The 13130-nt window shown below is 46.1% G+C and overlaps 1 protein-coding gene across 1 annotated transcript in view; it reads right to left on the bottom strand.

The window, feature by feature from the left end:
• Positions 1 to 10832, bottom strand: part of ESRRB (estrogen related receptor beta) — a 189277-nt gene extending 178445 nt beyond the window's left edge. The window contains exon 1 of the mRNA XM_010382693.2: positions 10655 to 10832. Within this exon, the coding sequence (XP_010380995.1) occupies positions 10655 to 10656 (2 nt within the window). The 5' untranslated portion in view covers positions 10657 to 10832. The remainder of the gene's footprint in view (positions 1 to 10654) is intronic.
• Between the last annotated feature and the right edge of the window lie 2298 nt (positions 10833 to 13130).

Here is a 13130-nt window from a genome sequence, read left to right as displayed (position 1 = left end):
GGCAAGCACTAGACAACAAGGTAAGGAAACAATAGAGAAATGTCTTAGGGAAATGTCATGACTAGGTATTGGGTAATGGTACAGTTAACACGAGGAGAGATTATTGTCTGGGTGAAAACATAGACTCTTTTACAATATAGAGCAAAAAAGAGATACTGAAGAATTCTTGAAGCTTTAAAGTCATAATATGGTTCAACCCCAATGTGAAAACTGCTGGTTAAAGAAAATACGAGATTTTAGGGGATAGAGAACAAAGCATGTCCCCAGGCTCAGTATGGAAATGACAAAGACCCAAGATTACCTGGACTGTGAAAGTCCAATTGTAAGAACCATTCTTCTGGGAAATTTGGGTGGAAGACTATAGGGAAGGCCTGAGATCAAGGGTTCAATATATAAAGGAATCGCTTCATAAATTTTACAAAATGGCAAAGACAGGAATGGAAAGGGGCACAGAGACCAATAGAGTTAAGGACTTATGGGAGAATATTTAAGAAATAAGTTAGACACAGTAAAAAGAATTGTCGCACAGCAATTAATGATAAAATCAAGGCCATTTAGTAAAAAATAAGAAAAAATCTTTATAAGGAAGCACATAGGGACCCAGAAAATGAATAAGGGATATTTTGTACTCTGAGGTCTCTTTATTTAGCAAGTCTCCAAATGTAATATTTTTAAATTAATAGAGTATGATAGAGAGAGGGGAAAAAACCAGAAACAGGCAGTAGAATGGGCGTGGAGAGAAGTAAGCATGGCATTCAGGAAACAATGTCATTCCTCCAAGGTGTTTTCAGGGGGTTTGTTTGGGACAGCTCAGTTTACGTATTATTACTAACATATTCTCAGTTCACTGCCACGAAGGCACCAACCACCATCCCTGACCCATAAGGGAGAGCCTCAAGGGAGGAAACCAAAGCTGCTAAGCACAATCAGCCAGGCCTGTGGCATTTCTGGAAACAGCCAAGTCGATACTGGGCTGCGGGGGTTGGCATCTACTTTTGTATCATTTCTCTCATTAGTACATCCAAAGCGTGTCAAGTGCCTGTCATGTCCAGGCACAGTGCTGGGAGACAGGCCCACCACGCCCTGCCTACAGAGTCCTTAATTCTGGAGGGGAAACAGACAGGCAAACAGCTGTCATACAACATGATCACTGCTGGGGGTGCGGGGGCGGGGGGCACAGGAGAAGGTCAAGACTGAACAGAACAGTCCTTGGACATCATCTAGTCCACCCACTTCTTTTACAGAAGAAGAAACAGAGGCAGAGAGAGACGAAGTGGCACCTAGAAAGCCATCAGGCAGTGGCTTATGGAAGCTATTATAAATGCTTGCTCAATATGCTACTACAAAATCAGTTTTATTTCTGTAAGCAGTTTGGTAGCCTCTGAGACAGTGTCCCACGGCATTCATCGAGTGTCATATTTCAAGGTAATATTTCTGATATTTTAGCAAATAGATTCCACAAGTTTAATAACAATGCATCCACTTGCCCTCTCTCTGGCCTCATTACCCATCTTAAATGATTAGGCAAATCATCCCAAAAATAAGTGGGGAAACCAAGGAAGCCAAAGCATGCTTGGCAGATGAGTACAGATAACACCCCAATGAGCATATATCCCTCTTCTCCTGAAGTTGGTGTTTCATTCCCATGCATGTCTTATGACTGACCCCTAGGCTATATATGGCATAATTTTGCATGTTTAAAAATCTTATATAAATGGTGTCATCCTGTCTCTAGGAATTTTCTTAACTCCCTTCCTTTAGCCATGCTGCTGACTGCCCTGGTCCACCAAGGCTATACATTAGGTTAACACTGGCTCTGTTTTGAAGCTTCCATCATAAAGGGCAGAGATCTGAGTGAAGATTCTGCCCAAGAAAGACACCACCAACAACCATGTTTCTACTACTCAAGAGTAAAGCCTGAACTTGCAGGGACTCATATCCATCTTGTGGTCTTTTCCCCTGGGCTAAAAGTGGTGCTTGATCCCCACTGGTTTCCAAAGGAGCAACAGCATATGGGATTCTAAAGGCAGATTTAATTCAAGACTCATTACATAAAGGTGTTCTCAATTGAGTGCCCTACAGTAAATAGTAATTACATGTTCCTTCAAGATTCCTCTCAGCCCGAGATGGAGAAAGAAGAGTCATGGATGACTGACCACAATACTCCTAATGTGCACACGTGTGCACAAACACCCAGGCTAGTCACAAGTCTGGATTTGGAATTTTCCCCAAGAACGTGATGTTAGTTCCCCAAGTCCCTTGAAATATACAAATGGCATCCCTTAGGGGCATGAGAAATTGCCCGTGCTTATTCCTATTCTTCTTTCCTTGCAAAGTACTCCCCAAAGATGCACCATCAAATATGTGGCAAACAAGCAACCCCACTTTAGCCATGCTACACAGGGAAGAGGAATTGGCCCTATGCAGAAACAACACTCCAGTGGTTCTGAATGCTTAGGACACCCAAGACAAGCCATGTTAAATGGCATCCCACCATCACATCTGGACTGCAGCAGTCCATGAATGTGTTAGGCTATGGAGAGCAGATTTCCATGAGAGGACAAAGGCTTGGCCAGGCCATCCCAAACCCCAGACAGGCCATGAGAGGATGCTCACTTGGTCATTGGATGTGGGAGTGGAGCCCCCTCAGCAGGGAACTGTAAAGGATGAGGGCGTGTTTTAAAACACCTGTAGATGTTTGTGCAAACATGTGTACATTAGGGGAATTATGATCAGTGATCCGTGACTCAATATAGCACCTTCTGCTATACTGGCAAGCTGTCCGGGGGACTTTGGGAGGAATGTCGGAACTTTGAAAGTTTCCTCTTTCTTGGCCTTTCTGGCACCAGGCCCTGCAAAATAATGATTACAGACAAAATGTCATCATCCTCACCCACAGCAGTGGCTTTGAGGGTTTATTATCCAGCAGGTACTATTCAAGGGACTTACACAAGCCTCCTTTAATTCTCACAACAACTCGATGAAGGAAGTGTTCTTACAACCCATATTTTACAGATGAGGAAACTGAGTGTGAAGTGGAGAGGCTGGGACAGTTGCCCAAGGTCACAGCTATTACAATGTGGATAAGGCCCCAGTAGCTTGGCTGCTGAAGCCTGCTTTTCACCAAAACTGTTTCATGGAGGTCACCATTAGGGGGAATAATTTAGTCTAAAACTGGTAAGCATTTCCAGTTTTAAAGGCAAGTGTATCTTCTGATTTTTATTTTGCTTCACACCAGTGCTGGGAGACACTCAGAGGAGGTGTCAGCCCCACTTGGCAGGTGAAGAAATTAAGCTACAGTGAAACTAAGAACTTGCAGAGGTCACCTCGTTTGGCAACTCCCCTCCCAAACCTCAGCCATGCTCCTCACTTCCAACTCTGCTACAGGACTTTCAGCAAACCTGTAGCCCAGGTGCTGGGCCTCTCCAGACACTTACAAGCCTAGGGGCGACTGCTGGGGTGGAGGACTGGGGAAGGAGGAGTATTAAGACCACAGAGATACTAAACTAGGGTCTCTACAAATTAAAGTCAAAATTTAAAATGCAGAATTTGGAAACTTGTTTTTGAACAAGGAACCCTGACCAGTTTTCCACTAACCCCCAGAGGTGCTTATAGACAGGGGAAGGTGAGGACAGAAAACAAACCAAAGAAAATGATGATAAAGCCACAAAGCACAAGAAAAGCCACATCTGAGTCCAAGGCCTTGGAGGAGAGGAACACAGGCTGGCTAATCTATCTTATTGCTGATATTAGGAGAACAATGTCCTGGGTTCATCATCTAAAAACGTAAACTTTCAGAGCTGGAGAGCCTAAGAGATCTCTCCCAATGGCTCATTTTATAATCAAGGAAACTGTGGTCCTGAAAGCCGGAATTATCAGCAATCCTGGGGTTGGAACTGGGCTGGACCACCTGGTACCCGCCTCCTTCCACAGCACACCGGGCCATCCCTCCGACCACCAGAGCCTGCAGGTGGAAGCAGTCTCCCACATTGGGCCTCTTTCCAGTTGACTTTATTTTTTAACTTTTTGTTTCAAAATAATTACAGATTCACACGGATTGGCAAAGAAAATCTATGAGGAGGCCCTAGGCACCCTTCATTGTGCCTTCCCCAGCTGACCTGTGAGCATGCAAAGTCCACAATTTTAATATAATCCCAGGTGCACATGTGATGACAGGTTCCTTCCTGAGACCAACTTAGGAGCAAACCATCTATTTCTTTCCCATATCTTATCCTACCCCGATTGCCATAAACCCTAAAACACACACCACACACACACACACACACACACACACACACATGTAGCCTAATCAGCAAAATTTCACTCCTGAATATTGCTAGAAAGATCACTAAGCCAAGTTAATCAATTGTCTCAGCCAGCCACTTGTCCCCAAGAGATGCCTAGACTTTTCATTGCTGTCATTTAACCCTCAGCAGCCTGAGTTTTTATCCCCTGTCTTCCAAACGAGGGCAGAAAAACTGTTCTGGGAAGAATCCAGTATCTAAAATGATGTACATAACTTGACACCTTTCAAAAGCCTTGTCTGTGCTAATGGAAGCAGACACTTTGGAAAACTTCAGAAGGAAGGTCTTCCTCTCATGTGTACCACCCGGGACCAGAGTGGTTAAAGCAAGAGGAGGAGCACAGGCGGCCCTACAGAGTTTGAACAGCCAGAGGAAGTAGGTATGGTTCAGAAAGGGGAGAGGAGAGAGCATGACAAATGAGGGAAATATTCACAAGAGAGACACCAGTTTAGCAATTAAATTTGACATCGACTTAGACAAAGCTTCTTCACTGAACAGAATAAAATTCCTGGGAAGATTTGTACGCATATGAATAAAAGACTCATCTCATTTTTTTTTTTTTTTCCTGGACAGAGGAACATGAAAGCAGGAGAGAAGGACAGAGAGGAGAGAAAGACAGGGGCAAGGACCGTGATCAACGGGTCACGAGCTGACCTAGTAGTGAAAGCAGGTGGACATTCATAGCATCAAATCACTCCTCCTGTGATGAAGGGACTAGAAGTGGCCCCATGAGGAAAGAGCTTCTGCAATTCACTCTGCATGTGTTTACTGAACACATACTATGTGCCAGGCACTGCACTAGGCACTGGGGAATTTCAAAGGTGAATAGTAAGGAGGCAAAAAGGGAGATAGTGACTACTACTAATTGTACTACTACTACTCCTACCAACTGCTAGGAGAGGGAGCAAAGAGGAGAGAGTGAGGATATGGGACACTTTGTAAGTCTGGATGGTGCTGGGATTCATATTCCAGTCCCCTGCTTCAATCAGGAAACAATGGCTTAACAGTGGGCAAAGAAAAGCAAGAGAGAGCATTGCCTGGCAGCGTCGTGAGTCCCTGCATAGGGACAAGGAGTGTTGAGGGTCTCAGGACTGTGGACATCCCACGAGAGGACACCTCTTGCAGGAACTCCAGTGATGGAGTTTGGATTCATTTGTCAAGTGGTTGTGTCAAGAGGGAGGAGGCCACAGTAGTCACTAGCTGCCCTATAAAAGCAGCCCTGTTGGCTTCACTGCCAGGACTGGTCTGGCCTGCTCTGTAGGCAGAGCCTAAACTGCCCTCTGAGAATGTGGGGTGGAGGGGGTGCAAGAGTGACTCAGAGACCCGAGAACAAAAGTGCTCACTGGAATGTGAGCCAGGGCCAAGAAATTTGAGAAAATTCTCTTTCTACAGAGGGAAAAGAGTCATAGCTTCCTCTGACTGAGGAGTGCTGCCCCAAACCCAGGTCACATCCTCTGCTGTCCCGTAGTGGTTTAAACAGTGCTTTACGGTCCTGGATTCTTCTCAGGTTAGAGGGCTTCCTATGGAAGAGCCCATTGGAGGATGAAGCTGCATGTCTTGCTGACACAGAGCTCTGTATGGCCAACATTCAAGAAAAATATCCCCTTAGTGGAAGGCATGGGAGCCTGTCTTTAATAGTGTGACATAACGTGCGCAGAAGCGAGTGCTCTGTGCTGAAAAAATAAAAGTGTCAACACCTATTGGGCCCGGGGCTAAGCACTTCACGTGCATTTCATCTTCCCAACAACCCTATGAGGTTGGTTCTATTGTTATCCCCATTTTGTAGATGGGAAAAGTGAGACTCTGCGGGGTTTGGTAGCTCAAGTCTCACAGCTGAGAAAGGGGAGTGCCAGGATTTGAACTCTGGCTGTCTGGCTTGGAAGGCACACACTTAACTACAGCTCTCTACTGTCCATAGAGCAGGGGTTAGGGCAAGAGGGCAGGAATTATCAACGATGAGGTGGGCTAACAAAGAGAAATGAAGCGTAGACTCTGCTCTGTGGAGCTCCTGGCCTAATGAAGGAGACAGAGAAACTAGCAACCACAGCACAGTGGGTGAATGCAGTCACGGAGTGAGACCAGGCGGGGACCTTGAAAGCCCCAGGAAAAGGGAGAAGGTGTCCGAGAAGAGGCGAGGTAGACGTGTTATAGATGCCACCTTGACTTGAAAGGAGAAATGCAAGACTCACAGGGCACCGAGCTTGAAGCACTAAAGAAAGAACAGTGCCCAGGAACAGGTGAAATAAAAAGCCAAGGGATGCTATAGAAAGAAAGTCGGCATCCTGGTGCCTCTGCTGACCTCAAGAAGCAGGGAAAAAAGGCCCAAGTGAAAGAAATAGAAACTGCTCACTTGGTTGGTGGCAGAAAAAAGGATGCGTGTTCACAGAGCATGCACAATCCCCCTGTATCAGGGATTCCTGCCCTCCCTTTCCAAGCTGAAGAAGGAAATCTCTCTCCAGGGGAGCCAGGGCCTGTTTCAGCAGCCATCTGGCTCTGACTTTCCTTGGAGGAGAGAGAGAGGCCAGAATGTTTGCCTGAACTTAGACTTCCGACCTCAGCTTGGCCTTGACATTGCTCGACCTTGGCCAAGTTGCTTCTCTGGCTGGAGACCAGAGAGTTCTTCACCTGCCTTTACCTGGGAACAGTAAGTCAGGCAGACTTTGAGGTCCTCCTTGAAGAAAGCCAGCAGGAGAACCAAGGCATCCAGACCAAAACAGATCAAAGTGGGAGAAGGGTCCTGTGGAGATGCTAATTGACTGGCTAAAGGGGAAGACTGAGCCCTCCAGTGGCATGACCAAAGTGGGAGAGAATCCATTTCTCTGGCCCCACCAGACGGCACAGGAACTCTCTAGCTGCTGGCAAATTAAGCCATACTCCTGTCTCTACGTTCTCACCTCCGAACTGGAGCAGAAGAAGTGATTTGGGGAGTTGAAGGCACACAGCCCCTCCAGGCCCTTAGTGAACTGAGGGGCGCATCAGCTGTAGGGGCTTGGAGGGGACACTTTTCTGAGCACATCAGCTGACTCCAGCTTCAGAGCTTGCACCACAGTTGCCATTTTCGCTTTGTGAAATGATTCCCCTCTCTCCAGCTCCACAGTGCCTTCCACTTTGCAAGCACACAAGTTGTACAGAAGCCTAAAAATGCTGATGGCTTAACTGGTTTAATTTTTTTTTTTTTTCCCAGCAGCCCTGAGGGGTTTTAACTCTTTCCTCCTGCAGAAACCCTGCTTTTGGAGTTGAATGTTTAAACCCTCACTGGGAGACTCATAAATATTCGGAGTCACTCTCTCCCTCTCTGTTTGATTAGGAAATGAGCCTTTAACTCAATGTAATCCCCAAGCCATTAACAAAAAAGCCCTCCACAGCTCCACTATTAGAATTTCACTCTTAACCCGCTGAGGATTGAATTAGATTAACATAACTACCCACAATCTGAGTTTATTTTCTGTGCCAGATAGAAATGTGTTTTCAAGAAAGGCGAAAAGGGGGAGGGAAAGCAGGAGGGAGAGAAAGAGCGGGAGGATAATGAAATGTAAAAATAGAGATAAGAAAAAGATGGACAGATATACTGTAGAAGTGAAGTGATAGGTCTTTGGTTTTAAAATCCTGCCAGCTGCCATTTTAATTGATGGGGTATTTGGAGAGGCCTCAACTATGTAAAATCGTTTGAATTAGGGGAGCACTTTCCAGGTATTCGCGATTCCCTCTTCCTGCACCTGAGCCTGCTGCATTCCAAAGCACCTGCTCATTGCCCCCACTGTCCCCAATTTGGGAGGAGGTCAGGACTGGATTCCTATGTGTTCAAGGGCGGTGGGGGAGACCCATAAAACAATGGTACATGCACACAGGAAACTGCTTGTTTACATTCAGAGAAATAAACAATGACAAGGATGGAATGGGTTAGATTTTGCAGACATGAAGTCACAGACAGCTCCTTGACCAACTGCGTTTAAGAAATCAGTTTGAAAAAAAATGAGTTTGATGGGAGCTCAAACCACATACAATTAATCGTTATTGAAGCAGAAACTAAATAATCAGAAGCTGTCTCATGCAAATACACTGAAGTTTCCGTGAACCGCATCACTGTAACTAAGCCCAATGGGCCAAATCACATCCTGACTTGAGGATGAAAGCCAGGCCCTCTATCACACTGTCAGGCAAACCCCTGTCTCACCTGAAAGGATCTACATGTAGGCCAGGAAAGAGGCAGTTTTTAGCTAAATGTCTCAACAAAATATTCTTCTCTCTGACCATTAAGGCTCTGAGAACACAGAACTTGTTCAGGAATGCGGGACTCTCTCCCACTGCATTTAATCCTGACACACTGGGCCTGCACAGTGGGCCAGGCAGGCTCCAGTGTGCAGGTTGGGGAGGGGAGGGAGAATTTGCTCTTGTACTAAAAGGCTTTTGTAAAAGCCACACTTTCTCTCAAAAGCCATCGAGATCTGAAAGTCCTAGAAGTGTGGCTTTGCCAACAGCAAACGTCTCTGATCTGAATGCAATGTCTCAATCACTTCATTCACTTGAGCTTTAATTAACAATAACCCACCAAATCCCACTTAAGCATTATGGTGAAAAAACCTTAGCAGGATATATTTACCAAAATAGAGGCCCTTGTAACAGGAAGAATAATAATGCTATGTGTATAATACACTTTAACACCTAGTTGGTGTTTGTCACCCTCTGGAGTTCTTAGACTTCACCGTCTATACTAGGTCTTAAACAGTGACATTTACCCCCTTGTACACCAAACTCCTTGTTCTGACTTTCTCCACTACTGAATGCGGTCTTACTGGCTGAACATGGGACGTTTACCTTCTAATTTCTCATTGCTTCCTGATCCACTCTCCCATCCAAAATAATGGATGAACGGATTAAAGATATTAATAACCCTAAACAAAATGCAGCTGAAAACATGGAACCAGAAAAAGGAAAGTTAAGGTTTCAGAAAAGTCACAATCAAAATGATATCAAATTGCTTCTCTAAACATATGTGTGTACATCCACATTTATTTAACTTTCATCGAGTTAGATTTGCTGGTAACACTATTTTGTTTGTAATCAATCAAAAACAATACAGGCATATCTGCTTTGTTTAATGCGTTTAAATTGTTGGAAAGATTGTTTCTTTGTCGGATATTGTTCTCCCAAAGAAATCAAGGAGACCTCAGCCATATAGCATACGGTATCCATCGTATAAATAGAAACGCATGGTAAAAAAAAGAGGTACATTTAAAAAGTTGTACTTAAGCATACATTAGACATCATTACTTTTTTTGTTTTTCCAAAATGTAGGGCTACTTTTCCTTTGTAAATTCTATAAAGCAAATCTTCCCAAGTACAGGATTTCGGGTGAATACTATTCAATATTCAGAAACTAAAGTCCCAAACATTGCACGGGAAGCTCGTGGCAGGTAAACCCTGTGGACACCGGACTATGGCTGGGGAGGCCCCATCTAGAGCCGCCCGAGGTGCACTCAGAGCCTGCACACTATTCGAATTGTCTGAAACAAGCACAGCTTTGACAAGCCTCGCGATATTAAGTTTCTTCCTTTGCGAAGGATGCAGAGCAAAGCAGTCAGCAGCCCTCCTTCCACACCTGGCTTTGGCCTGGGACTCTTTCTCCCAGCCCCCAGCAAAGTTCCCTTTCAAGATTAAGAAAATATACCAAATGAGGGAGCCAATGACAGCCGGTAAGGCAGGACAAACCCTCAGCTCCCATCTTAACTTCTCAAAGCAAACTTGCTCCACAGAGGGGAGGGCGAATGTCATTTTCTTTAAGGTCCTATAGAAAACTGGTCATTGGGACTGTGGGGGCTCTCCCCGAACCTGCAAGTTCCCACATTGAAACCAAATCTTCCAGGAGCCCCCATCATTACCTGTCCTGTGGGCACTGGGTCTTCCTGGGTAACCTTCCCCAACTTGCCCTACACCGGAGCTGCCAGCAAATAAAAGTTTTCACGCTGGGCGACATCTCTACCCTGCTGAGCCGCATGTAAACTTCCCTTGCCCTTCTGATTTACTTACTTTTTTTTCTCAGTGAAAGCAAACAAAAATCAAAGGGAAGTCACTGCTTCCAAATGAGTTTGTGTCACCGTCCCACCTAGCCATTCGGAGACCCTCTGACCTTCCCGTGACAGTCTAAGAAAGGCAACGTTTTCCTCTCGGCCACACAGGGATGCTTTAGAGTGCGGAAAACCAGGATGAAAGAACAGGCATGGGGAGATATTTTTATCCAGTGAGAGAGAGAGAGAGAGAGAGAGAGAGAGAGAGAGAGAGAGAGAGAGAAAGGGGACAGAAAAGGACCCGCAGAGTCTGGGGAGGAGAAAGGGAGAAGTTGGCTTACTCACATGCTTGGGGCTGGCGTGGAGGACGGGGCTGGGGTGGAATGTGCGACCCCCTCAGGTGCTTTTGGTTGCTGATAACTCGTTGCTCCGCTCCTCCGGTACCAGCTGACAGTCCCCTGTCTGTGTCTCTTTGTGACTAAGGACACAGTACTCCCAACCTATAAATAGATCCCGACTCCGTGATTGATATAACAGGCAGCTGACAAAAAAAAAAAAAAAAAAAAAAAAAAAAAAATCTCACAACCATAACCAGGTCTTAAACAAAACAGCAAAAGGCTTTAGACTTTCAACTCCACCGAGCCCCACGCAGACTCCACAGCCACTGGTGGATGCAGGAAAGTGTGGAAGAAAAATATACTATGAAGGGGAGGAGGAACTGGGGGAGGGCAAGGGAAAAGGGGGGATGTGGAAGACAATGACTTCTCTAGTGGTGTGTGGCAGTCACTTGGGGTCACAGGAGAGCTGGTGACTGATGGTCGGCAGAAAGCAAGGGGAGGAGCCAGGACAGGAGGTCCTGACCTGGAGAAGGAGAGCCACCCCCTCTCGGGATCCTGAGCCCGTGGCCCTGTCAGGGCCCGAGTCAAAGTCCTGACTTGGGAGCATTCGTCAGCTCAAGTGCTTTCCACGAAAGTTTCCATTCCTCCTGCCAAATTAGGAGGCAGGGAGGGAACTCAGTTTTCCCAGCTCAGGGGCCAGGCAGGCTTCTTGGGGGCCATGCAGAAGGCTCCTGGAGGGTGAGAGAGAAAGTGCAGGTGCCTGGTGAGGCCAGGTCTTTGAAGAGGCCAAGAGATGGTGTTTCCAACAGAAGAACGGCCTGAAGTTGAAAGGCCTTGGGGGTGTTAGTGTCTCTGCTTTTTCCAGAAAGATTTCTTAGGACATCAAGTCGTCTGAAAAGGTTTCCTTTTTGGAGAACAAGCCTCGCTCTTTGGGGTACTGGATGGTCTCTAAGAAGTACTGCCTGTCCCAGTTTCTACAAAGTTGGGGCAGCCTCTCTGGGATAGGCCAGTCCAGCTCTGAAAGCTGAGCCAAGAGGCTGTTTCTGGAAGACAGAAGAATCTTGGTGAAATGGCACAAGTATGGGCTGTTCAACAATTAACCAGGTGAGCATGCATTACCCCAGGGGGCTTCCCATCTGCCAACTGGAGACCCATTTGCTTTGACTACGCAGGGTCATCTGTCTTGATTTTCTGGATTTCTTGTGCATGCTAAATGAGGTAGAATTTCAGGTGAGTTTCCCCTTCAAGAGGGGTCATAGGACGAGCCCCTTGCTGGTGTGGATAAGGGACAGGTACTTCATAATCCCTAAAACTTCCTGATCCCCAATTTTTAAAAGAAATGAAGTTGAACCTCTTCTTCATGTTAGATCTAATCCTTTACTCTCCAGGTTATCAGAAACTACGAGGATGGGGTGGTATCTAAGCTGTTGAAGTCAAAAACCTATTTAATGTGTAGAGCCTCCAATCTTTCCCCCAGTAGCCTGCCACTGGAATATGAGCTCCAAGAAGGTAAAGATTATGTGTTTGTCTCATTCATCATCACATCCCCATGATACCTGATCCATAGTAAGACTCTACTGAGTATGGATTGATTGACTGACTAATTGAATGAATGAGTGATACTTAAGATACTATCATTTGAGCCACTCCTTGGGACTAAATAAGATACTGTCTAGAAATGTCTGTATCATAAGAGTGTCCTTAGGAAGGCCCAGAACTGGGAGTGAGACTTCAGGGAGAAATAGTCAAACTGCTGTATTTTCACTCGCAGTTTTATCTGAGAACCACTGCCCTTCTGAGTACCAGGCCAGTGATGCCAGTGGTCAGCCACCAAGCACTCCTCTCTAATCAGGCCTGGCCACACACAGGGTTCTCTGCAAGTTTAGTTGCTGGAAAAGCAGATAACCCTGCAGAGACAGGGCTCTAGAGAGGCTCCTATTCTGATGACTGGGGCTATAGCCACTTAGACACACATTCACCACCAGGTTCCTTCCCAGGGAAAACACTTTCTCTTCTGATGCAAACTGAGGACTTCCCTCCATGATTTGCTTTCTCCTCCAACTCTCATCAAGCCCTTGCTGATCTCTGGCAGACATCCTGCAGCCCCTCCTAGGGCTTCCACAGCCCCCTAGCACAGCACCCTGTCTGTAGGAAGGGCTGTGTTTGGGTTGAACCCAGCCACCCCTCTCCTTAGGAAGCCCCTGTGGCACCTTTGTTTTGGCTTTTGATCTCTAGGTCGACCTCTGAATCATCTCACAGTCTGATTCTCAACTCTGCCAACTGAACCGAGCCTTGGTGTCTGCCCCCTTGAAGCTGGCCTGGGGGCAGCAGGGGTCTGCTGGGACCAGCTGATAACCAGTGGCATTTCTCTCTGCTCACAGAGGCTCTCTTGAAGGGCAGGTCATCATCATCTTAGGAGATCCCAGGCTTTTGCATGCAGGAGGTTCATCATGGCCTCACTTTCTCATCATGAAACCTCTCCA

The sequence above is a fragment of the Rhinopithecus roxellana genome, chromosome 5, assembly GCF_007565055.1.
Source record: "Rhinopithecus roxellana isolate Shanxi Qingling chromosome 5, ASM756505v1, whole genome shotgun sequence".
In the NCBI taxonomy this organism is placed as follows: Eukaryota; Metazoa; Chordata; class Mammalia; order Primates; family Cercopithecidae; genus Rhinopithecus; species Rhinopithecus roxellana.
The sequence above is the reverse complement of the archived record's forward strand: the minus strand, read 5'-3'. Positions and strand labels throughout refer to the sequence as shown.